General features: G+C 31.7%; 4 protein-coding genes across 5 annotated transcripts; 1 reads left to right on the top strand and 3 right to left on the bottom strand.

Moving 5' to 3' along the window:
* Positions 1-15,439: 15,439 nt before the first annotated feature.
* LOC129894429 (shikimate O-hydroxycinnamoyltransferase) lies at positions 15,440-19,235 on the top strand. Of its 2 annotated transcripts, none has more exons than XM_055970126.1 (3): positions 15,440-15,557; positions 15,715-16,148; positions 18,132-19,235. In XM_055970126.1, the coding sequence occupies exons 2-3, from the start codon at positions 15,741-15,743 to the stop codon at positions 19,029-19,031; spliced, it is 1,308 nt and encodes a 435-aa protein (XP_055826101.1). In that variant the 5' UTR covers positions 15,440-15,557; positions 15,715-15,740; the 3' UTR covers positions 19,032-19,235. The 2 variants fall into 2 exon arrangements, with proteins under 2 accessions (XP_055826101.1, XP_055826102.1); XM_055970127.1 differs by lacking the exon at positions 15,440-15,557 and adding an exon at positions 15,622-15,643.
* A 292-nt stretch (positions 19,236-19,527) lies between these two features.
* LOC129894430 (uncharacterized) lies at positions 19,528-20,401 on the bottom strand. Its single transcript, XM_055970129.1, has one exon. The coding sequence runs from the start codon at positions 20,064-20,066 to the stop codon at positions 19,686-19,688; it is 381 nt and encodes a 126-aa protein (XP_055826104.1). The 5' UTR covers positions 20,067-20,401; the 3' UTR covers positions 19,528-19,685.
* Positions 20,402-21,497: 1,096 nt separating this feature from the next.
* Positions 21,498-22,025, bottom strand: LOC129894336 (uncharacterized). The gene has a single exon (XM_055969980.1). It carries the CDS (start codon positions 21,906-21,908, stop codon positions 21,537-21,539), a length of 372 nt encoding a protein of 123 aa, XP_055825955.1. The 5' UTR covers positions 21,909-22,025; the 3' UTR covers positions 21,498-21,536.
* A 1,409-nt stretch (positions 22,026-23,434) lies between these two features.
* Positions 23,435-25,722, bottom strand: LOC129894335 (heat shock 70 kDa protein-like). The gene has a single exon (XM_055969979.1). The coding sequence runs from the start codon at positions 25,537-25,539 to the stop codon at positions 23,575-23,577; it is 1,965 nt and encodes a 654-aa protein (XP_055825954.1). The 5' UTR covers positions 25,540-25,722; the 3' UTR covers positions 23,435-23,574.
* Positions 25,723-27,878: the final 2,156 nt, after the last annotated feature.

The raw sequence follows: 27,878 nt of genomic DNA, 5'->3' as shown, positions 1-27,878 counted from the left end.
ACTACAAAAAAAAAGCAACATTGTTCTTATAATCTTAATCATTAAAAAGAAAAAAGAAAAAAAATACTAAATTAATAGGCTAATGTGCTCATTTCTACAAAGTCTTACAATGCTTCTATTTATAGGAAATAATTTATATAGAATAGGAAATAAGAGAAATCATAAAGAGAACTACAAAAATAAATAAATAGTTGAACATCATTCTTACAATCTTAATCATTGAAAAATAAAAAAGGAAAAATACGAAATTTATAGGCTAATGCGATCATTTCTACAAAGTCTTACAATGCTTCTATTTAAAGGAAATAATTTATATAAAATACAAAATAAAGAGAAATCATAAAGAGAACTACCAAAAGTAAATAAATAATGCAACATTATTCTTACAATCTTAATCATTAAAAAATAAAAATAAAAATAAAAAATACAAAACTAATGTGATCATTTCTACAAAGTCTTACAACGCTTCTATTTATAGGACTATAATATGAATATCAAATAATGTCATGAATATGACTATTAATTATTTTAGAGGTTATGATAATAAAAATTATGAGAGTTATGAAAATAAAGACCATTTAGTTTTGCATTAAAGAAGATGAATGGACAGTTAATTGACATATTTAATATAGACTTATAATAAAGTTGAAAAACTCAATAGACTCAAAACATTATTTTGTAGATTTTAGTTGTAACGACCATTAGGTTGTTTTGAGAACTAGAACTTTTTATTTTATAAAAGACTCACTTCGTAAATTTTTAATAGGTATTTGGATTATTTGATAACTATGATTATTTAGTTGAGGGGTGAATTTAAATAAGTAATTAAATTAATGGGTTAAAGTGGTAATTTATTTAATACCCTATGCCACTTATTCCATATTTATTAAATTAGAGTTAGTAGATTTATATTTGTTAACCACCACAAATCATCATGCGGCGAAAACTGTAATACGAGAAGAACTCAATTTCGACGTCGGCAAGACTTAGAAAACGACTTCAGGTAAAGTGTACAGAAACTCCAATATCATTATTTTTCTATACAATCAATTGTTGGGTTAAAATGGTTTGCCTTATATGTCAATTTTACTTTCTTTCAAATTTAATAGAGGAAGACCAGTGCACTTTGATGGTGGAAAAGTCATAAAACTGGATGGTTAATAATATAATAATAATTACCAATCAATATGTAATGATGAGTAGATTCATATCATCAATTACTATATAAACTAATTCACGAATATGCTGCTTGTCCTTCATAGTTGTAAATTCAAGAAAATTATTTTTTAACTTTGATTCTGTGATGAATTTTCGTACAACATTATAAACTTAATCCAAGCTTTGATATATTGAGATAAGTAATTAAATAGTAGGTGTATTGTACTATATGAATACCATTAAATTTATGTTATTGGAGGAATTAAGACTTAGCCCTAGGCTTGAGAATTTAAGAAATTGATTATAGAATTGGGTGAGTTGTTGGATCTAGGTTAAACATATAAATAATATTGGTGTCTACGGACTAGTTTAGTTATAAGTATTATATATTTGATAGATTGGAAATGATCTGAGGCATTGAAGAAAGGAAAAACATTGATGGATTAACTTTCTTTACTTCGGTTCTTCGATTGAGGTAGGTTATGGTTTTTATTCTATATTATAGATAGACTCTTAATAGTGATTGATAGTCATTGAGTAATGTGTGAAGTTTACTGTGCATTTAATTGTTGTGGTTGGATGTTTGGTGTGTTATTGTGATGGTCTGAAATCCCAAGACCGTGAAATATATAATCTCGAAATTGCCTTATCAAAAAATGGTGCCTTGAATAAAGAAGGTTTGATGAAATATTGTTAATGAAGTAGAATGTAATCATGAAGAATGATAAATTAATTATATTTGGATCGGGTGTCACGTTCCGACACGGTATATTTGGATCGGGTGTCATATTTCGGCACGGTAATATTAAACAAAAATAAACTAAAATGACTTAATACTACCCAATCTCCAATAACTCATTTTTCAAAAGAGTGTGATGTGGAGGCTTGAGTCCTCATGTGTGATCTTGATATATTTGACTGGTTATGTAATTGTTCATTGGTTGCCGCCTGTTAAGTGTTATTGTTGATTTTCCGCTATTACTTTATGAATATTGATTTCTATTTTGAATCGGCCGATGATACTTACTCAGTACATGTTGTCCTGTACTGACCCCTATTTGTGTCTTTTCTTTTTTATTTTGTGGAGTGCAGCGTGTGTTCCACCGACTTCGACTCGACCTCAGCTCTAGTCAGTCTCCAATTCATAAGATTTCAGGGTGAGCTATCATTCTAGCTCGTGATTGATTCTCTTAGTCATGACATGATGTCCTTAGTATTGTCACTTATTTTATTTTATTGTTTGACATTCTAGACTTAGTATTTTAGAATTATATGTCCTTAATGTGATGACTTTCAGATTTTGGGGAACGTTATGTAGTAAAATCTTGTGGATTGTTATTTCTTACTTTATAAGTTTGAGCTTCCGCGTTATTGTTATACTTTATAAGTTGGGGTTCACATCGTTGGTTCTCCCATCTAGGAGGTTAAGGGTGGGTGCCACTCATGGCCCATTTTGAATCATGATATTAGTGTTATTTAAAGCTTACAATGAAGGATTTCTAATTGAAAATTCATGGAAAATAATTATAATTAAAATTTTTTTTAAGGAAGTTAAACTACAAAAAAATAAGAAAACAATAGTAATTATGTGTAACAAAGTTATAAGTTACTATTTTGAATCAGAATAAATAGATAAATAATACATCATTCTTACGATCTTAATCGTTAAACATTAAAAAAAAAATATAAAATCAACGCACAATCTTCTAATATAAAGGTGAAAGTATAACCATTAGGAAAGTTTGATGGGAAAAGTTATATTTCTAGTTTTATTGTTATATATAAATATAAATTATTATTGTTCTCTTGTAATATATTTATCATAGTGGTCATTTAAAGAGACTCTTCTATCCTATAAAGCAATCACCAAAATTTTTATAAAGGTCAAAGTATAACTATTAGGAAAGTTTGATGGAAAAATTGATTTGCACAATGATTTGGCTTCTTTTTTTCTACATGGTTATGTATTTTTTTTTCTATAGCTAGCTTTCCTCTTTTGTAGTTTTTTTTACTTTATTAATTAAGCTTTTTGATTTTATACGATTTATCTTTGTGTCTGCTTTATAACTTTTTAATCAACACTTTTATCAACATAATATACTAAAATTTGCATTACTTGAAACTCTTGTCAAGTTCTTACAATAAAATTACGACTTACATGTAAATAAAAAAAAGAATTATACCTTTTTGCCAATAATCTTGCGGGAGCCAGTTTAGATTTTTCTCACTAAATACTAAATTGAGGACGATTTATCTTTGTGTCTGTTTTCTAACTTTTTAGTCAACACTTTTATTGACATAATATACTAAAATTTGCATTACTTCAAACTCTTGTCAAGTTCTTACAATAAAATTCATGTAATAAAAAATTACGACTTACAAGTAAATAAAAAAAAGGATTATACCTTTTAGCCAATAATCTTGCGGGAGCCTGTTTATAACTATACATATAAATTTGATCATTTCTTTAGTAGAAAAATTTTCTTACGCCTCTATTTATAGGACATAACATGGAATACCAAATGATATCATGAATATGACTATTTATATGGTTTAGGAGTTATGATTATCAATAGTCATGAATTTAATAAAAATAAAGATAATTAATTTTTTATATTAAAGAACATAAATAAATGGAATAGTAATTAACACATTCATTTTTGTATAATAATAAAAAATAAATACATAGAAAAAATTGTCAAAAAATAAAATAAATAAATAAATAAAATCATTGACCAAAGAGATGTGCCACAACATTTTTCTTTTATCTAGCTTTATATTATATATAGATATGGGACCCTCCATTGAATGAGACTATTCATTTCTGTTGAATGACAAATTAAAAAAGGACTTCCTCAAGTCTAAGTTAATTATTGAGTCTAACAAACCTTTAAAGAAAAAAAATATATATATGTATATAAGGACATAAAATCAGACTATTTTTCATTATTAGCCTTTGAATTATTTTTAAATTATTCTCCTTAAAAAATATAAAATAGTTAAGAACCATATTAAATAATGAATAAATATAAAAAAAAATCTAAATAATTTTCTTGAACTTTGAATGATCCATATATTTTGAACTATGAAAAAAAAATCTCTAACAATTCACGATTCATAGAGAGTAATGAGGTTTGACAATAGAAGAATATACTTATTTATTATTATTTCGATTTTTGTTGAAAATATAAAGCTAGTTATTTGTTTTGGATGAGTTTATACAAAACTTTTCAAATATCGTTTTGGGGATATATTTAAATTTAATTAACTAAATAAGATAATACTTTAAGTTTGTCAATAAATTGAGAATGAAATTAATAATTTTCACCGATGGTTTTCACTACTGTCATAAATTTAAACTAAGGATTGAATTGTTGGCAAAATAATATATTATTTTCAAAAGATTGTCATGTCTATCCTTGGTGGTAAATGGTAATGCTAGAGTGAGCCCACATAATGAATTACCCTCCATGGTCCACACGTATTATTTATGTTACTCAACTTACAACATGACATTTGTCACACACAACTCTTATAAATTACCAACCTTTGAAATGTGTTTTGGGACTGAGTTTCGGGTTGGAGCATACTACAAATATTTCAGAGCCCAAATGAAAGAGGTAAATTTACAGGATTTAAGCTTACTGCGGTATAATCTACATCAATCCAGTAGTATATTTCTTGACTTGTCCTCCACAGAATACAACAGCCCAATAATGTCTCGTACAATTCAAATAACTCCAAATTAGTTGAAGAGTTCGAAGCTCCACAAAAATCTTTTAATATATAATTACTTTCTTTTGTATAGTGAATATAGTTGAAGACTTAGAATATTTTCTTGTCTTAACTCTCTCTTTCACAACTACACTCTACAATATTTATCACACTTCTCATTTTTCTTGACATACACTTCTCAAAGGAAGAAACAACATTATTTATAGTTGAAGAATTTTTTTTGTCTTGAATAAGAATAAAATGGATAATAATGTAGATAAATGAATTGAGGAATCATGCCTTGGAGGTTACATATGTTACAAGGCATAATGAGGTAGAACATGGCATAGTGATTACATAAGTTACACAAAAAATAATTGACCACATTCTTGTCAATTTATCTCCACTAAAATATGCACTTAATATTTTATTTTAATAATAAAATGCATATACACCAACAGATATGATAAAGATTTCATACACTATGTTCATGAGATAACTTTATTCATTTCTTGTCATTGCTCCTACACATACTATCATTCTCCTTTTATATATATATATATATATATATATATATATGTATATTTGATGTGTAGATCAAATAATGAAGTGGATGGTAATTTTATTTTAAAAAGTATCCCAAGTATTATCATTTTTTGTGTGTTATCTTTCTCAAATAAGCTTGAGCCGATGGTTTTTGGAAGCAACTTCTCTACCTTAGATATATCTTACACCTTATATTTCGAGACTTATACATCGGCTTGTGCCACATAAAATGGATCGTTTTATTCCCCTCCTTTTAAATCACAGATACTTCATACTATCTTCATCGTCTGAATATAAGAAGAATTAGTCTAATCATGAGTTTATCATACCTAAAAAAAATCCAAAATTTGTTGATTTTGTTATTTAAGTTTTTTTGTTCTTGTATTCTCTTTCGTGGAGGTTGACTTATTTAATTTTGAAAAAATATTTAATATTATTGAAATAGTTTTATAGCATCGTACATTTCTCTTCTGGCTGCTTAGCTAAATATATTGTGACAACGTAATTAATGAAATATATGATGACTCAAAAAATCAATGGCATATCACAACAATCAGACCTTTAAATTGTCATTTTTTATAATAATGTTTATTGTGATGGTCAAGTTCTTGCTGGAGCTATAATATGTAATATAATATGTATGTTCTCTATAAAAAAAAATTGTGCTATGCACGGACCTAATATTTGCTCACAAATTTATTTTTTAATTAAATAAAGCATAAAAAAGTGTTTGATAAATATTGCTCATTAATATTGATAAATTTTAAATGATATTGATTAAATAATTTTAAATTTTTACTCTAAAATAAATTATAATATATATTTGTGTAGTAGTAAATCATCTCATTTTTTCGCACAAATTTAATGTGAAGAGGTCTATTGAGATGTCCATAACTCAAGTATTTTTCGTCATCGATCGTTGAATTTTTTATTCAAAATAGTTATAAATATACACAAATATTACCGACATTCAAAATAATAAAATTATAACTAAACTATATGAATTTAATTAAAAGTCAACAGCTAAAGCGAGTCCCATAATTTCGAAAAACTTGTATATTAATTAAATTAAAGAAGAAAAAAATATTTTTTTCAATTTTTTTTGAAAATGTCCTTGCTAAAGCTTCAAACTCTTTCGTATTAAATATATATATTTTTTATTTTTTCTTAAAAATACCCTCATTAAAGAAGGCCAGTCGATGGAGATTTGCATGCTTCAGCCCCAAAATCTCTCTTATATAATAAGAGAATATTTTTCTGTAGCAAAAAGAAAATTATGATAAATAATATTGGTTGTGAAAGTGGATATCCACTTCGTGGACGTCCCTTTTTTTTGCTTTTCTTTCTTTTCTTTTTTTCCTCCATCAAATTTTGTCCCCTTCCTCACTTGTATACTTTTCCATTCGCAGTGGCTATAGCCAAGCCACTGCAGTTAAACAACAACAACATACGAATTCACTGAGAAATTCTCTCTTTCTCTTACTGTTTATTACTATTTCTCCTTCTTATTAAATTGTTAAGTTATTTATTTTATAACACGTTATCAGCACGAGCCTTCATCACTTTGAACTATATTTTTAAGAAGGTAACAAAAGGGGTAAGAATTTTATTTTCTTAAAATATCTAATATTACTAAATTTGAATTTGTTGCTCTTGACATATCTGGAAAATGCTACTCATCATGGGCACTAGATGTCGAAATACATCTAGAATTGATGGGTCTAGCAGACACCATCAAAAATGACATTACGACATCTAGGCAAGACCGTGCCAAAGCCAAGATATTTCTCCGCCACCATCTTGAGGAGGGATTAAAATTACAATACCTCACATTAAAAGACTCCCTTAAGGTGTGGAAGAATCTTAAAGAAAGATATGACCATATGAAATTGGTCGTCCTTTCACAAGCACGTCATGATTGGCTAATTCTGAGATTAATGAATTTTAAAAATATAACTGAATATAATTCTGTCTTATTTATAATTATAGCTCAGTTAAATTTATGTGAAAAGAAATCACTGAGCAAGATAAACTTGAAAAAACATACTCTACATTTTCATCCGCGAATATGCTCCTGCAGTAGCAATATCGCAAAAATGGGTTTAAAAAATATTTTGAATTACTTTCTCACTTTCTTATTGCTGAATGCTACAATGAACTGTTAATGAAAAAATCATGATAGTTGGCCCGTTTATTTTTTGCCACTCTCTGAAGTGAATCAGAAAAATTATAACCAATGAAAAAGAGGTTATGGCTCCAATCATGGTCGTGGTCATGGTCGAAAAAGAAATTATAATCATGATGCTCGGCTGACATCGAGAAATGATCAGCAGTACAAAAAGAAGAGTGAAAAGCCAGAAGTTTTACCAAAAAAAATTTAAAAAGTGTACGTCATAGATGTGGAGGTATGGGGCACTGGTCACGGACTTGCCAGTCATCAAAACGTCTGGTTCAGCTATATCAGGCAACCATGAAGAGGGCAGAAAATAATCCAGAGATAAATTTTATTTCTGAAGATAATATTGAGCATATGCATCTAGATATAGCTAATTTCTTTAATTTTTCAGAAGAAAATATGAATATTGATAAGCCTAATAATATTTAAATAATTTCTTTTTTTATTTATATTTCTAGTTCATGTAAATAAATAAAAATTGTATAATGAGTAATGTATTAATTATAATATTTACCTTATTTCTTTTTGAAGAACAAATATGGATATGCCTCAAATTTTATTTGGATCAATGATCAATCACAAGGATATTTGTGTAATTGATAGTGGAACAATGCATGCTATTTTTAAAGACGAAAAATATTTTCCAACTTGCTTAGAAGAAAAACATATGTTACTACAATTTTTGGTAATTCGAAAATAATTGAAGTCTCCGGAAGAGCTAATATATTTTTGCCTAAGGAGACAAAGATTGTTATAAAAGATGCATTATTCTCTTCTAAATTCTCAAGAAACTTGTTAAGTTTTACAGATATCCACATAAATGGATATCATGTTGAGACACTATATGAAATGAATACTGAATACCTTGGTATAACAAAAAGTGTGTCAGGCCGGAAATATATTTTGGAAAAATTACCAACTTTGTCGTCTGGCCTATATTATACAAAAATTAGTGCAATTGTAGCACATATGATCGTAAATCAGAAGTTTACTGATCTAAATATATTTGTGTTATGACATGATCGAATAGGTCATCCTGGATCTATAATGATGAGACGAATTCTTAAAAATTCAACTAGACATCCGTTAAAGAACTAGAAGATTCTTACGAATGATGAATATTCATGTGCTGCTTGTTATCGAGCCAAATTAATTGCCAAGCCATCGACCTTGAAGGTTGACATCGAATCTCCTAGATTTTTAGAGCGTATACATGGAGATATATGTGGACATATTCATCCGCCTAGTGAATTCTTTAGATATTTTATGGTCCTAATAGATGCATCGTTTAGATTGTCTCATGTGTGCCTCTTATCATCTTGTAACCTGGAGTTTGTGAAGATGTTAGCACAAATAATAAGATTAAGGGCACAATTTCCAGATTATCCAATTAAGACTATTTTTCTTGATAATGCTGGAGAATTTACATCTCAAGCTTTTGATGATTATTGCTTATGAATTGGAATAAAAATTGAACATCCTGTGGCTCATGTTCATACTCAAATTGGCCTTACAGTGTCATTTATTAAGCGCCTACAATTGATAGCCAGACCTCTACTAATGAAAATAAAATTGTCAATTACTGTTTGGAGTCATGCTATCTTACATGCAACAGTACTTGTGCGTATCAGACCGACACATTATAATAAATACTCTTCATCACAATTTTTGATTGTGCAGTATATGTGCTTGTAGCACCGCCATGACGTACAAAAATAGGCACTCAATGAAGATTGGGCATATATGTTGGGTTTGACTCACCCTCCATAATTTGCTACCTTGAACCGTTGATAGGGGACTTATTTACTGCTTGATTTGCAGATTGTCAGTTTGATGAAATAATTTTTCCTCTATTAGAGAGAGAGAAAAAGGACCCCGCAAGAGAAATTGCATGAAAGGTTTTATCACTATGTCATTTTGATCCACGTACCCGTACATGTGAGCAGGAGGTCCAGAAGATTATCTAATTACAGAACATAACAAATCAAATGCTACATTCATTTACTAATTTGAAACGGATAATTAAGTCACGTATCCCTGCAGCGAATGTGTCTATCCGAATTGATGTCCCAAAAATATCATCTACTAGTATCATAGCTTCTGAATCACAAACACACCTGAAGTGTAAAAGACAATTGGGTTCAAAGAATAAAAATCCTAGAAAGAGAAACGTAAGGAATAACAAAAATGATACTAAAAACCCCCCCTAAGAATGTCAAGATTGAGTAATCCTGATAGTCCTGAAGAAACAAGTGAACCCGAGACTCAAGTGAATGAAGAACTTTCAATAAGTTCTACTAGTGATGAGATAAATTTAGATCGATCGAAAATTACGGTGGATAATATTTTTGCATATAATATTTCACTTAACCTCATGCAAGAGAGTGAAAGTCTTGAGCCTAAATCCGTCAAAGAATGTCGACGTAAATGTGATTGGCCAGAATGGCAAAAGGCAATTCAGTCAGAATTAGATTCACTTACTAAACGTGAGGTTTTTGAACCTGTAGTTCAAACCCCTGAAGGTGTAAAACCATTTAGCTATAAATGGGTTTTTGTGTGAAAACGAAATGAGAGAAATGAAATTGTAAGATACAAGGCACGCCTTGTTGCACAAGGATTCTCTCAAAGACCTAGGGTCAACTATGAAGAAACATATTCACTTGTTATGGATAGAATAATATTTCGATATTTTATTAGTTTAGCTGTATATAAAAATCTTGAAATACATCTAATGGATGTAGTTACAGCTTACCTTTATGGTTTACTTGATAATAAAATTTACATGAAAATCCCAGAAGGATTAAAATTGCCTGAAGCATGTACTAAGTCTCGGGAGATGTACTCAATGAAACTTCAAAGATCATTATATTATCTGAAACAATCATGGCGTATGTGGTATAATCGCCTTAGTGACTACTTGATAAATGAAGGTTATATAAATGATGTAATTTATCCATGTATTTTTATTTAAAAAACGGAATCAGAGTTTGTTATACTCGCCGTTTATGTTGATAACATAAATCTCATTGGAACCCCTGAAGAGATCCAAAAGGCTATTGAATATCTAAAGAAAGAATTTGAGATGAAAGACCTTGAAAAGACAAAACTTTATCTAGGTCTGCAAATTTAACATTTAGCAGATCGGGACTTTGTCCACCAATCTGCCTACACTGAGAAAATCTTAAAACGATTTTACATGGACAAAATACATTCACTAAGTACTCCAATGGTTGTTCGATCACTTGAAGTGGAATAAGATCCATTTCGACTTCCAAAAGAGGATGAATAATGTCTTGGTTCTGAAGTACCATATCTCAGTGCCATTGGTGCACTTATGTACCTTGCTAACGCAACCAAGCATGATATAACATTCTCTGTTAATTTGCTGGCAAGGTATAGGTCATCCCCAACGCGAAGGCATTGAAATGGTATCAAACATATTTTGCGATACCTAAAACGTACCATTGATATGGGTTTATTTTATACTAACAAAGGTTGTACAAACCTTATTGATTATGCAGATGCAGGGTATTTATCAGACCCACATAAAGCTGATCTCAAACAGACTATCTATTTACACACGAATGAACTGCTATATCATGATGATCTACAAAGCAGTCTATTGGTTCTACTTTTTCAAATCATGCTGAAATAATGACAATTCATGAAACAAGTAGAGAATGTGTGTGGTTGAGATCGATGATACAGTTCATCAAAGAAAGATGTGGCCTATATAGTGATGTCAAAGTACCCACAGTTATATTCGAAGACAATGTCGCGTGCATAGCTCAATTGAAAGGTGGCTTCATAAAAGGAGACAGAACGAAGCATATTTCACCAAAATTATTCTTCACACATGATCTCCAGAAGAATGGTGATATTGATGTACAACAAGTTCGTTCTACTGATAATATTACAGATTTATTCACAAAGGCATTACCAATATCAACTTTTGAGAAGCTAAGATATAAGATTGGATTGCGTCATTTCCAAAATATCAAATGAAGTTTTCATCAGGGGGAGTAAAATACGCGTTCTACTCTTTTTTTAACCAAGATTTTTTCCCACTGAATTTTTTTGGTAAGGTTTTTAATGAGGCAGCACTCAAGACGTATTACCATATGTGTGTACTCTTTTTCTTCACTAGGCTTTTTTCCACTTGATTTTTCCTAGTAAGATTTTAACGAGGTACAATATCTATGAGTGTTCAGAATAACTATGTATATTATTTATTGTAAAGTTTTTAATGAGGCACACTACAGGTGAACATCCAAGGGGGAGTGTTGTGAAAATGGATGTCCACTTTGTGGACGTAAGTGGACGTCCCTTTTCTTTTTTACAAAAAATCATCGCAGAAGTTGTCAAACTGACCGAATAAATAAAAGGTCATTTTTTGTAAACAAATTTGCCAAAAGACTATGTAGCATAATTATCTCTTGATTTTAAATCTTTTATCGTCGCACAACGTTTCATCATTTTAATTAACTATACATATAGATCCCGTTTGGATGGGCTTTAAGTTGGTCAAAACCAACTTAAAGCCCATTTTTAGCTTTTGAACGTGTTTGCCTAATGCTAACTTTAAGCCATAAAGTTCTTAAAGTTAGTCAAAAATGAAAAGTTAGGATTCCTAACTTTTTTTTTCTAAGTTCTTAAAGTCATTTTTTTTTACCATAGAAATTACTTTTATATCCCTTATATTTTAACTAAATTCCCAAACTACCCTTTTTATTCTTTTAACCCTAAAATTCACATCATTTTCCTCATTTAAGCACTTTTATCCGAACACTCAATTACTTATTTATAAAAATAACTTTCAGCACTTCAAAGTTCTAAAAACACTTCATATATAAAAGTTACTTTTTTTAAGCCCATCCAAACGGGCTCACAGTGTGGAAAGTGGAACGATTTGGTAAAAAGGCACCAACCTCTATAAATCCAAGATCTATCATGTCACGATGACGGGAACTTAAATGATAGGGGAAAAAGACGTTTAAATCAACCAAAAAAAAAAAAAGAAGAAGAAGAAACAAAAACCAACAATTGTAACAAAAAATCGAGGACTCACATCTCTTTGCTTAAAAATATTAAATAATCTTTTATAGGTTTCCATAATTTTGCGTGAAAAATAATCAAATAAATGCCCATCGGTTTTTCACGTATTTTACTAGTGCAAAAAAAAAAAAAGACAAACTAAATAAAAATTATAACCAAACTATCTATAGGGCAGTAGTTTCATGTGCTATAAGAGATTTATAATTAACTAATTGACCCCATTCTTTTATTACGAAATTATAAATTACATAACAATTACACCGAGAATATACGCGCTATGTAAATCATCACGATAGAAGGCAACAGAGTACTTCCCTTCGAATAAATACTATCCAATATAAATTTGAATTAATTAGTTGAATACTAAATTTTAAATTTTTGATCAAACAAATAAAAATATAAAAATAAGATTATTGTCGAATAAGCTGTCCAATCGCATGATTTGTTGACTATGATGCAAAATAAATTATTCAACGTGGATTAAGTGGGCACATAAGTAAATTATTCATTCCCACTCCCTAGAGATTAGTGATTTTGTTTTAAATTTAAACAACAGCGTTGAATTAGCATATTAAACTCTCATGTTCTTCTGTTTCTTTTTTTCCTTGTTAAAGTAGTGAGAAAAGTTGAAATATTCATGGATTGACTTATCCTTGAATAATTTCCTCTAATATAAAGTATTAGGATAAGCATGTGGAAAAGAAAGCAGAAAAATGAGCAATGAGCACTTGATGAATATTAGTTTTAGTAATTATGATTAAGATAATGTCTTTTTATAACAAAAAAACTACGGATTTATTAATCCACACTTATATTTCAATAGAGATAAAAGATGCTAAGTAGATGTTTTTTTTAATATTTCAATATCTATGCATGAAGATAACACATTCACGAAATTTTCAAGAATTTCAAATTAATTGACACGTTTTAAATGTACTTGTACACTTGATGATTACCTTGTTGGTGATAGAAAAGCGTGGAGTGATTAACAAGGCGTTTGATCATGATTTTTATTTTTTATTATTTTAGAGTTGAGTTCTGAAAATTGCATCTTCAAGTTGAAATTTAAGAATTTTCAAAAATTTGAAAAATAACAGAAAGGTATTAACATTAAATTACTCAAAAATAAAAAAAGTAGTAAAAAACGACTCTATATATTGATGGTCAAATACGATTTCAATTTTTAAAATATTATTTTTTTATTTTAAAAATAAAAATTACTTATTTTAAATTTAGAAACATGATCAAATGTCTAATTAGAGTTCACCAACCCCCGTGAAGGCCCCATATCGACTTTGTTCCATACTTCGAACATTTGCAAAGAAAAAAAACACTGAGGACCCCATACATACATACATATATATATATATATATATATATATACTGATAAAATCAACTACTACGACTTTTATAAATACATAAATTAGTTACTATAATTAATGTATGGTTACAAAGAATTTCTCTAACCCTGCCCAACTTATCACTTTTTCATTTTGTGGACAACGTAATGAAACCGCAACTTCTTTTCATTTTGTTTACGACTTATATGATTCTTGTTAATTTTTAAAAAATGATATATTTTTATATTTGATAATAATATTAATTTTAAAATATTTATTTTTATCGTTAATAAAATAATTTATAGTCGCACAAATATCTAAGACTTACTCCCTCTGCTATCTTTTAATTGTCATAGTTTCTTTTTTATGGTGAAACGATATGAATTTTGACAAATATTTTAAGATATATTTTTTATTATATTGATATAAAAAAATATCGAATTAATATAATTTAATTTAATTTTAAAAATTAATTAAATTAACTCTCGAAAAGCGCCATATTTCATTTTTAAGGAGATTCTGAACATGTGACCCCATTTATGATAGGTCACAAATCATTTTGCTCTTATCTTTTGAGAAAAAAATGAGATAGTTAAGTAAAATGTTGAGTTAGAGACGATTCTGAAATTTTCATCAAACAAAGTTATGGGTCACCATCTCACCAACTTTTATCCACCACTTTTGCTTCCATTATTTATTTATATTTGGTTGGTAGTTAAGGATTTCAATAATTTGGGTTTAATAGCTTTTATTTTTTTTCGAGAATAATCTCTCTACTTTGGAGAGATAACTGGTAAAGACTACATATATTTTATCCTTTCCCAACCTCATGTGGTAAAGAGTGTATACATTTTATTCTTTTTAAACGTTATTTTGTGAAATTTTATTGAATATATTATTGTTGTCGTTAGTTTTTTCATTTTCATTTATTTACTACATTATATATCAAGACATAATTAGTCATAGCTTATATCATTTATTGTGTTATCTGGTCTCAACTACTCGCCAATGTGGCCGTTTTGATAAACGTAATTTGTTTCAATGTTTTGAAAAAAAGAAGAAGTCGTATTTATTTCTAAAAAAAGAAAAAGTCTACATAACTGTTTCAATTTCTGAAATGTTACTTAACTGAAAATATTTAATCAATAAGGAATTATAGTGGAACGGTAACTAATGTTTTTGTCCTTATAAACTAGATGTGATAGTATTCGGAATGAAATTGTGGACATTATTAAAAAGAATTTTATCTTAAATATAAATTTTTTATCACAAATTCAAATTTAATTTGACGCAAATATTATCTTATTTTAGTTTACTACTGTGTTGCAAATGGTTTTGGTTGGGACGTGTCTTAGTGGAAATGTGGAATTAGTCACGTTAATGAGGTGTGGTAGGTGAAGTCTCTTTTGCAACCCTAATAAAATATATATATTTGAATAAAAAACTCCTGGTTTTCATCATTTCTGTTGATTTATAGTATTTCTCAACCCACTCTCAACCATATTTTTATCCATAACTTAAAGGCAAAAAGCTCAACTACACTATCTGCCCCTCCTTTTCTTCATTAGGTAAGTTATTTTCTATTGAATTAATTTCATTTTATGATGATGGATATTTAACAATGATAGTAGGTGGAAGATCACATTCATAGTAGGTAACTGAAAATGAATAATTTGTAATTTCGATCGGTCATTTTAGAGAAATTTATGTGGTTTTCCATTTCAGGGAAAAACAGAGTTGATTGATCAACGATGAAGATTGAGGTGAGAAAATCGACGATGGTGCAGCCGGCGACGGAGACGCCACAGCTGAGGTTGTGGAACTCTAATGTGGATTTGGTGGTGCCTAATTTCCACACGCCGAGTGTTTATTTCTATAGGCCGACGGAATCCCCAAGTTTTTTTGACGGAAAGGTGCTTAAGGAGGCATTAAGCAGAGCCCTAGTGCCGTTTTATCCGATGGCTGGGAGGCTGTGCAGGGATGAAGATGGACGTATTGAGATTGATTGTAAGGGCCAAGGGGTGCTTTTTGTGGAAGCTGAGTCTGATGGTGTGGTGGATGATTTTGGCGATTTTGCGCCGACGTTGGAGCTCCGACGGCTTATTCCCGCCGTTGATTACTCTCAAGGAATCGAATCTTATGCTCTGTTAGTGTTGCAGGTACGTTTTTGGTTACCTTATGTGTGTGTACTAATTTCCTGAATGCTAAACCCCATGAGTTTCTAATCCCTCTCTCCTACTTTTCTTGTTGTTGTACTTTTTTTAAAATTCAAATATATGCTTTTAACTTAATTTTAATTCGTAAAAAGAATTACAATATATAATACTTATCATAACAATAATAACAAATTCAATATAATTTTACTGGAAAATTTGGAGAGACTATATGTATGCAGACCTGACACATACACTGTGAAGATAAATAAACTGTTTTGTATAAATTCTTAACTCAAATAAAGTATTTCAAAACATTTTGAAAAGAAATTTTTTGAAATTTATAGTCTAAAAACAATGATTAAATTTTGTGTAATTGTAAATCATTTTATTAAGAGTAAAAAATAATTTTTAAAGTTAAATCATTTCAAATTATGATAAGATGAATGTCACATAAAGTGGGACGGAAATAGTAAAAAGCTATGTTGGAAATAAATTACTATAATACTTATTATATAATTTTTGAATATTTAAAATTTAATTTTTGAGTTAATCTAATCTAATTTATTAGCTTCAAATATTTTTGAAATTAACTCTCCAGAAATGGAATTGTCACATAGGATTTAGAGAGTTAAAAAGGTGATTAAGAGTATAAGAAATAGGACTATCTGTTACTCCGAATAGCGTGAATATGGGCACGCAAATATTCCCCCTTTTGTACAAAGGCCAAAAGAAATAGGCAAACGAATGCTTTATTTGTTTGTCAACTTAGGTATTTTATATTTAGTAAATTTTTAATAGGCAACTTAGGTATTTTTATATTTAGTAAATTTAGTTTAACGACACTTTTTTTTATCAAAATGTCTTATTTATATTTTTAAATTTCATATTTAATCAAATAAAAAGAATATATAGTGTCAGATCTGGAAGCAATGATCAAATTAATTAATGAAGGACTCCATTTTCGAATTATTTTCAGATCTAGATGTGTAGAGATTGTTGATCATGTTAATTAAATTAGGGAATAAATTTCGAAATAAGAAGAGTTGTTGAAAGTTGAATGCCAGGATTGATTTTTAGCCTCAACTCCGGGTGAGGTGCACGTTTTAAATTCCACAACGTTAGTGATCCAAATTTCTCTTCTTATAATCTTTTTCTTAATTATTATATTCATAAACACTTCATATTATGATTAAGATTACAAGTTTCAAATAAAAAAACTTTTTTTTTTAATTTTGTGTTCTATCAAATTATGCCACGTAAATTGAGATGAGAGAGAACAGGTTCATACTCCCATCCTCCCCACATAAAGAAACGATAGAAGCAACCTTGTACTGGATTATGCCAACGATTAGTTAGTTTTCACATCATTTTCTAATGGTTTAATGGTCCTTTAATTTAAATTTGATAAACATATGAAGTGAAAAACAATCTATATTGGGTATTCTTTGAAGTCAAGATTGCACAAATTTAGGTGGCTTTGCGTTATTATTCGTTTCTCTTTCCCCTTCCCACCTACCCCTGCTTCCACCTGTCATTTTCTTCACTCTTACTACCCCTCCCTATGTTGGAAAAAAATATTTATGTCACGTGGCTCAATATAAAATATTATACAACATCATATCCAATATAACTCATATTTATGTATAAATATCTTTTATATACTCATTATACACTTTTATACAAGTTTGAATATTATGTAACATTTCCCCCCAGTATAATATTGTATGTTGGGCTACATGGCGTAATATTTTTGAAGGTTTCCCTATAATAGACATTTTTCATGAATAATATTTTCCTCAGTACAAAACATACCCCAAGTGTTACGTCATGCCTCTATTATCAAACTGTGTATGTTAGTTTAGATTGAAGACAAGTTACCACTAATTTATCTTTGTTTGATTGCACTTTGTTTTCTGTTTTGACGGGGGGATTTTTTCTGTGATTTTTGTATGATCACTTAAATTGATATATCAATCTGTTGAACAGATAACACATTTTAAATGTGGGGGAGTTTCCCTTGGTGTGGGCATGCAACATCATGCAGCAGATGGAGCTTCTGGTCTTCACTTCATCAACACATGGTCCGATATGGCTCGTGGTCTGGACCTTACAATCCCACCTTTCATTGACCGGACCCTCCTCCGTGCTCGTGATCCACCTCAGCCTCAGTTCCCCCATGTCGAGTACCAGCCACCTCCCACTCTCAAGGTAACTGCAGAAAATGCCCCGAATTCAGAAACTGTTCCTGAAACGAGTGTGTCCATCTTCAAACTAACCCGCGACCAAATCAATGCCCTCAAAGCCAAGTCCAAAGAAGATGGAAATACTGTTAACTACAGCTCCTATGAGATGTTGGCAGGACATGTGTGGCGCTCCACTTGTATGGCACGAGGACTCACTCACGATCAAGAAACCAAGTTGTATATAGCAACTGATGGGCGTGCTAGGCTCCGACCTTCTCTCCCACCAGGCTATTTTGGTAATGTGATATTCACTGCCACTCCTGTTGCTGTCGCTGGTGATCTCAAATCGAAGCCTATTTGGTATGCAGCCAGTAGAATTCATCATCAATTGGCTATAATGGACAACGACTACTTAAGATCAGCTCTTGATTATTTGGAATTGCAGCCTGACTTGAAGGCACTCGTTCGTGGTGCACATACATTTAAGTGCCCAAATTTAGGAATAACTAGTTGGTCTAGGCTGCCAATCCATGATGCTGATTTCGGTTGGGGTAGGCCAATATTTATGGGACCTGGTGGTATTGCTTATGAAGGCTTAAGCTTTATATTGCCAAGTCCCACCAACGATGGAAGTCAATCAGTTGCCATCTCGCTGCAAGCAGAACATATGAAACTTTTCGAAAAGTTCTTGTATGACATTTGAACGAAGCCGATTTCTTGTGATACTTCCATTCGGATTTACAATGACGGATATGTAAAAGAGACTCCTTTTTATTTTTTTCATTAGAGGTTGTTCTTTATTTTATTTTGTTTCCCTGGACATCAGTTTTATTTCTGATTGTACGATGCATGGATTATTTACTCAAATGCTAAACTGCCAGTGTTTTGTGCCTGTAAAGGACCTCAATGTTTTTTTCACGTTTACGACAGCTTGAGTGGCAGAAGCTCCTATTAGGATTGTAGCAGGAGATAAGAATCGCGGATGGCTTAGTTGGACTATGTTTTATTCGCTTATACTCTTGAATATCTTTTTATACGATCTGGAAATCTAATATTATATCTGTGCTGTTCGGTTAGTGGAAGGGTTCTTGGTTCTCATGACTTCATGTTTATGTTCTGCATACATGAACTTGATCAAAATTTTGCTGAAATATGCAGAGATGCAAACAAATAAGAAGGGAGAAGAAAAATGCAAGAGATGATCAGAAAGACTCATATGATTCATCATCAATCTGTAGCATGTTACACAACACAGCTGTTCACTAATAGACATACAAACTCTACCAAAACAAACCAACAGAATAACACACTCATGAAGTCACAATCACAATGAGGATACCTGAAAAATGAAAACATCTTAGGGAATGACACAGGGAAGAACCAAGAGAAGAGGCAAGCTAGAAATGACACAAATAGTTGACAAGGAGATAGAGGGCTGCTTTAAGGTTACAGCTGAATTTTTATCAAGAGTACGTGGCTGACGAGTAACACTTCCACCCCCATTTGCCCCCTTTCCTCTCTGATTTTTTTCAACATCCTTGGTTGCTAACTCAAACTTATTAGTGTCACCACTTAAGTCTGCAACAGCATGATCACTGTTTCTTTCTGGTGCACTAGCAAGATGTTTCAAGAGATGTACACCTCTGTTTTTCAACGTGAGAGAAGTTTCTGACACCCTGCTTGTTACTGCTAGAGCGCATAACAGGATAACTAAACAAGGAAAGAAAGCAACCTTCATTTTCTTTGGAGCTAAATGTCTTTATTGGTCTCACTTGTCTTTCCTTTTATTAATAACTGTTGGAATTTGGAATAGGAGAAAATAGCAAAAGTAGGAGATATAGGTGATGGAGAGTGTTTTTAGCTTTAGAGCCAAAGGCTATTTCTACTCTAGATGAGTATAATGAGGTTGTTATATAGGATCTTCTTCTAGGTGGTGTAATTGTTGCTTTGGTTCAATTTGATTCCTTCCCATTCCCTTTAATCTCCATTCATCCTGTCCCAGAGATGGAACCATACAACTTCTGGTCTCAGTTTTAACTATTTAGAATCTTCTTTTTCATGTTAGAACATTTGTTGTTTTGTTTTTCTTTTTAGATAAGACTATTAAAAAGCATGGCACATAGAATCTATTTATATCCTAATGTGAGAATAAAGGGTTAAATTCCAATTCAAGAGAATATGATACCCTCCTTTTTTTTTTCTTCTTATAACAAAAGTGTTCAAAGAGTCTAACTGAAGTTTTCTCATAGAGTAATGCATGTAGGGCCTCGTGCAAAATTGCCAACTAGAAGGGGAAATGAAAACCTCTCAAGGTAGTTCTTGAGGTCAACTTTAACGAGTTATCGATGTGCCTAATTGTGCTGCACCAGCGAATCAAAGATATTGTAAGAAACTGCAGATAAGAAGCAAGAATAGGCATTTTGCCAAAACCTCTCAAAAGGGTTGGAAAAAGTAAAACAAGAAAGGGTTTTATTTAGAAAAACATAGGTAGAGGTCTACATAGTTGTCATAGTAATTGTTGTCTCATACTAATTTTTAAAAAAGATGGAACGACGAATTTAAAACTAACTAAAATATCTCAACAACTTATAAGACTAAAAATTACTGCAGTAACTAAAATAAATTTCAACATAATACTAAAAACATCAACAACAAAGACATATTTTCTTTCTTAAATAGTTCATTGAAACAAAAATGTATAGCAGAGTAACATATCATCTTTAATCTTTTCCTTCAATTTATCCCTTGAACTCAAACTTTCCAAGAAGGTTGCTGTCTTTCTCCTTCATACATCTGAATGAGCACAGCTGGTTGATTGTTCGAGTAGGTGGAAAAGATCTTCTCTTTCTTTGTTGGAATGGTAGTGTTTCTCGGAGCAGCAAACTAATACTATGACTGCACTTGGTCGGTTAGTCAAAGAGTTATTGACTCTGATTAGTTCAGCTTGACTATTTGATCATATTTTTGCTGCAATACACAGATACAAAGAAATAAGGAGAGAGAGGAAAATGAAGGGGAGAGCTGAAGAAAGCCTCCTATGATGCATCACAGGCTTGCATGTGACACGAGACAATTGTTCATTGATAGACATACAACTCTAGGACTAGCAAAATAAACCAACAGAATAATAATACACTCACGAAGTCACAACCACAATGAGAAAAGCTGAGATGAGAAAGAAAATACTTTTGCTATCTTTTAGAACATCTTAGGAAATGACAAAGGGCAAAACTAGGGTAAGAAGCAAGACATAAGTAGTTGACATGGAGATGGAGGGCTGCTTAAGTGTTACAGCTGAATTACGTGGCTGACGAGCAATACTTCCACCCCCATTTGATCCCTTTCCTCTCTGATTTTTCTCAACATCTGGTGTAAAATTTTTGGTTGGCAACTCAAACTTATTGGTGTTATCACTTGTGTCTGCAACAGCGCTCTCACTGTTTCTTTCTGGTGCACTAACAAGATGTTTTGAGACATGGAGATCTCTTTTCTTTGTCATATGGGAAATTTCAGAAGCTCTGCTTATTACTGTTAGAGTGCACAACAGAATAGCGAGACAAGAAAAGAAGGCAATCTTCATTTTTCTTTGGAACTAAATGTCTTTATTGATCTCACTAGTCTTCCCTTTCTGTATAACCTATTGGAAAAGGAGAGAACTAAAAGAGCAAAAGTAGTAAATTAGGACTATTTAGTTTTGGACCAAAGCAAACTATGTCTACTCTTGATGAGTATAAGAGCTTGTTATATAGGATCTTCTTGTAGGTGTCGTTATGTTGCTTTATCTCAGTTTTTGTTCCTTTCACCTTTGTGTAGAGTATGGCCCAACCTTGGAAATGCAACCAATAGTTTGTGTTTCTGGAATTTGACATTTCATATTCGATGGCAACGTTCCCCCCTTTTTGTTTTTTGTGCATATGAACAACCAAGCTGGAGTGCATTTGAAGGAGAAAGTATACCATTTTATGCTCAATAGAAACTTAAGTACTTAACGAAAGTATCCAAATTTAAGATATAATCCATCATTAATTGATCATCCATGAGTGACACATTTCCATATTTCATGCTAAGTAGGATCTTGAATGCTTAAGAAACTTGCAAGAAGTATCCAAATTGAGGACATCATCATTCACTAATTGTCTAATGTAATATATATTAGGTAACTGTTCCTTATCAAGATTCAAGAACAATCACTTGAAAAACCAGCCATTTACTTATCCTTCTATTAGTGAATGTATTATCTTATAGTTAAAGCATTTGGAATCTGCTTTTTAGTTTTGGTGCAGTTGTGGGTCTGTCTTTTAAGAGTAATGTTGTTGCACACAAGGCGGATTATATTTCTGGCAACACTGAAGAATAATTTTATGCTTCTGAATACTGAAATTGACCAATTCTTGGCAGTTGAAACACACAAGCAAGTGTATTTATATTCTGGTGAGAATAAAGGGTTAAATTCCAACATTTACTATAACATTTTTCTTTCAAGAGAATAGGATGCCCTCCTTTTTTCATTCTAACCGAAGTGTCTAACTTAAGTTTTCTCATAGAGGCATCAAGCAGGAAGGCAGGCATGTAGGCCTCATAAGTGGTGCTTTTAGTGGGGTTCTTCTTGATGGCTTCATCCGGAATTGTACCTCTCAGGGTCTTGAACCACTCTCTGGATTTTCTCTTCCCTCAACTTTCCTCTGTCATTTGTGTTTGATCTTGTTCTTCGCAGTAATGCGGTTACCTTTAGCTCAAAACTCACAAGAAGATAATCAACCTTTTCAACGGGCTTCTCTTCTTTAGGTTGAGAAGATTTGCTCTTTCTTTGTTGGCTGAGTAAAAGAAACTTTGGAACAAATTTACTTGCTGCTTGTTTATGTTCTTCAGATGAGATATGCGTCAATTCTATTGCCTCACATAACTCTTCATGACCTGTGCAGAACTAATTTAGCTAAGCAGTTATAGAACTATAGCTTTCATGTCTATTGGTAATGGTTCTACCATATTTCTAAAACGTTATTCGCATTGTACTGCTCCAGCCAGTCAAGGTATTGCAGGAAGATTGCAGATAAGAAGCAAGAATAGATCACATAGCCACAAACTCCAAGGAGAGATGGAAAAGCATTAAGATGAAAAATGAGATTTATTTAGAAAAACATAAGGGTCTACATAGCTGTCATAGTAATTATTCTCTCACACCAGAACTGGACACTCAAAGCAGTGTACACAGTTTATATTCTATAAAAGTATATAACATATCATCTTTAATCCACTTCCTCAATCTTAGGCCCTGGACCATTAGGTGCAGACTCTCCTCTGCCATAACCAGCTCCATTGTCAGCACTGCCTCCCATGGGCATATCTCCACCAGCACCACCTTGGTACATCTTTGAAATTATTGGATTGCACAAGTTCTCCAACTCCTTCAATTTATCCTCAAATTCATCTACTTCAGCCAATTGGTTTCCATCCAACCATTCAATTGTCTCATCCACAGCCTTCTCAATCTTCTGTTTGTCAGATGGATCCAATTTCCCTGAGAATTTCTCATCCCTCACTGTATTCCTCATGTTGTAGGCATAATTCTCCAATGAGTTCTTTGCCTCAACCTTTTTCTTCATGGACTCATCCTCTTCCTTGTACCTCTCTGCTTCTTGAACCATCCTCTCAATATCTCCCTTGCTTAATCTTCCTTTATCATTTGTAATTGTGATCTTGTTCTTCACACCAGCAGTCTTATCCTCAGCCGACACGTTGAGAATTCCATTAGCATCAATGTCAAAACAGACATTAATCTGAGGCACTCCTCTTGGTGCTGGAGGAATACCCTTGAGCTCAAATTTCCCAAGAAGGTTGTTGTCTTTAGTCATAGGCCTCTCTCCTTCATACACCTGAATGAGCACACCTGGTTGATTGTCCTGGTAGGTCGAAAAGATCTGTTCTTTCTTTGTTGGAATTGTAGTGTTTCTTGGAATCAACACTGTCATCACACCACCAGCAGTTTCAATACCAAGACTGAGAGGTGTGACATCAAGGAGCAGCAAATCTTGAACTTTCTGATCACCTTCTCCACTCAAAATTGCAGCTTGAACAGCAGCACCATAAGCCACAGCCTCATCAGGGTTAATACTCTTGCAAAGCTCCTTACCATTGAAAAAATCTTGCAACAATTGTTGTACTTTTGGGATCCTAGTGGAGCCACCAACAAGAACCACATCATGAACATGACCCTTGTCAACCTTGGCATCCTTTAAACATTTCTCCACAGGCTCCATACACTTCCTGAAAAGATCCATGTTCATCTCCTCAAATCTTGCCCTGGTTATCGTAGCATAAAAATCAATCCCTTCATACAAGGAATCGATCTCAATAGTCGTCTGAGCAGTCGATGACAAAGTCCTCTTCGCCCTCTCAGAGGCGGTTCTCAATCGCCTTAAAGCCCTTGGGTTACCACTAATATCCTTCTTATGCTTCCTTTTAAACTCCTGCACAAAGTGATTGACAAGTCTATTGTCAAAATCTTCACCACCCAAATGTGTATCCCCTGCAGTAGCCTTAACTTCAAAAATCCCTTCCTCAATAGTCAATAACGAAACATCAAAAGTTCCACCACCAAGATCAAAGATCAACACATTCTTTTCGCCACTTCTAGACGCCTTTTTATCCAAACCATAAGCAATTGCAGCAGCAGTAGGCTCATTAATAATCCTCATCACATTAAGCCCAGAAATAGCCCCTGCATCTTTAGTAGCCTGCCTTTGAGAATCATTGAAATAAGCAGGAACAGTAACCACAGCATTCTTTACAGTAGTCCCCAAGAAAGATTCCGCCACTTCCTTCATTTTCGTTAAAACCATAGACGAAATCTCCTCAGGAGAAAACTGTTTCTCTTCACCTTTATACTGAACGACGATCATGGGTTTGTCAGCTGGACCAGGAACTACCTTAAAAGGCCAGTGCTTCATGTCACTCTGGACAGTAGGGTCGGAGAATCTCCGACCAATTAAACGTTTAGCATCGAAAACAGTATTTTGGGGGTTCATAGCTACCTGGTTCTTGGCAGCATCTCCGATTAACCGCTCTGTATCTGTGAAAGCAACGTAGGATGGAGTAGTCCTGTTGCCTTGATCATTTGGGATTATCTCTACACGATCATTTTTCCAGACCCCAACACAACTGTAAGTCGTGCCGAGATCAATGCCAATTGCTTTGCCTTCATATTTCTCCATTAGTAAAGATTTTCAAGAAAAGAAGGGTTTTTTTTTTCTGTTGGGGTGTAAAAGCATGGTGATGTGGGTTATATATAAGTATTGGAAAAAGTTCTACTGAGTTCGGAAAAAATTAACACGTTGTGGCGGCGAGAAGACATAGATTGCACCAGAAAATTCTGGTTTTGAAAAGTTGCCTATGAGTTGGAGAATTACCAGAAAATTCTGGAGAGAGCGGGAAGCTGATCAGGTGTTCGCAATCATTCTGGACTTAAATTGAGTTGTGGGCTTGGGTCAGCATTGAGTTTCATGATCTTTGGGCCTACGCTATTGTGGGCTAGGACAAAAATGTACGGGATAATTATGCCCTATAGCCCTTCGGCAATTTTGTTTTCAAAAAACATGGCCATTGCCTTTAATTTGTCATAGTAATGCCATTTTGGTGGCTGCATTACTTTTGTCATTTGATCATTTTCTTTCATATTAAAAAAAAAACTTTTTACTAGTATTATTTTTTTTGCTGTGCTATTTAAAGAATAAAAACTCATTGTTTTAATTATTTTTTTTATATAATTGTTTCACTTCTTTTGAGAAAAAAAAATATTTTTGTCATTTTTTTATTCTTTTATTTATTAAGATGGGAATGCATGATAGTTAAATAAATATTGATACATGAATATACACATTTATACAATATAAATATATTGCATATACACTACACAATTATTTATACATTATTTATACTATATTGATATACGTTTACACTACTTATACAATATCGATATATTACATATACACTACATAGTTGTTTGTACATTATATATACATGTTTATATAAAATTTATACAATATTGATAAATGAAATGAATTGCGTAGTCTAATAAAAAAATTAAAAAAAATGCTACAAAAAACAATAGGAGAACTATTTTTTTTAAAAAAATAAAGCTGAAAAGAAAAAAGAAAAGGAAGCAAAAATGGTTTGCCTAGGCCTGATCTGGGCTTTTTAGTCATGAGCTCATGGCCTGACTTGGGCCGATTTCAGCTTTGTAGTCCTGAGCCCATTATCTGTCTTGGGCTGAATTTGACTATTTTTTTAAAGGAAAAAGTATTTGATTGAGTGCTTTTTAAAAATTAATTACTGATTTTAGCGATATTTTTTACTTATTACCATTTATAGTAATATATAGCAATATTATGATAAATCTACACTTGTATTAAAAGTGAATTATGCATACAATATAAATGTATTATAAGTGTTTTAAAATATATATTATGTTTGTGTAGTAAGAAACTAACATAATGTATTATAAGTCTATTAAAATATGTGATAAATGTATTATCCATCTATAAAACTTGTATTATATATGTTTTATAAATAGTTCTCTGCAATATGTATTAAAACTGTATTATAAATGTATTATAAGTGTTTAGTGAAATTATTTTTTTATTACTATAAATGGTAAATATTTTCTTAATATTGTATATTTATGTAAGTTTCCCAATTTTAAATAGAAACATGGCTATATTTATTGTAAAGTAATTATTTTATCGTATATATTTGAAACTAACCCAAAATGTATTAATATCTACTAAATTTCACCAACTTTCAAAGGAAAAAATTACATAAATACACAATTTATTTTATCATATTTTTGAAAATTTCCTATCATTTAAAAAAATTATAAAAATTTCTACTCTGTCCTATTTTTGGATACATCAATTTACGCGATATATCGGTCAGATACATCACTTTACTTGATGTATCGAAATGTCGGATACATCAATTTATGCGATGTGTCGGTTGGATACATCACTTTACGTGATGTATCATAACTTTTTGGGATGTATCCGAATTCCACTAAATTTAAGGGATTTTTTAAATTGGAAAAATAGTTGGAATATGATTTAATTAGCTATGGTATGATGTAATTAACTCTTAACACTATAAGATTTGTATAATCCTTTCTTAAAATAATTATGTAATCATTGAACCCCCTTTCCTCTTGCTCTGTCCCTCTCTCTCACCCCTCATCTCTACACATACACCCCCCTCCCTCCCTCTCTCCCTCTTTCCCTCCTTTCTTTCCTCTTTTTGCTTGATGGTGATGATATTTAGAGGCAATTAATATATGTATTAGTGCATCGATATATGCATCTATGCATAAATACACTAGATACATTGTTCATTTGGGTACAATAATACATAAAATTCATATTGTATACATGAAATGTAATCTCAAAAACTATTGTTTCAGCAAGTAATTAGCACTAATCACAGCATACTTTGTGTCGTTTGCCCAAAGAATAAATATGACTTTTTGGTGTTACCATTAAATTTTGACTTCATTAAGAAAAGTCTT

The sequence above is a fragment of the Solanum dulcamara genome, chromosome 7 (assembly GCF_947179165.1).
Source record: "Solanum dulcamara chromosome 7, daSolDulc1.2, whole genome shotgun sequence".
In the NCBI taxonomy this organism is placed as follows: Eukaryota; Viridiplantae; Streptophyta; class Magnoliopsida; order Solanales; family Solanaceae; genus Solanum; species Solanum dulcamara.
This window is presented reverse-complemented; position numbering and strand designations above follow the sequence as displayed.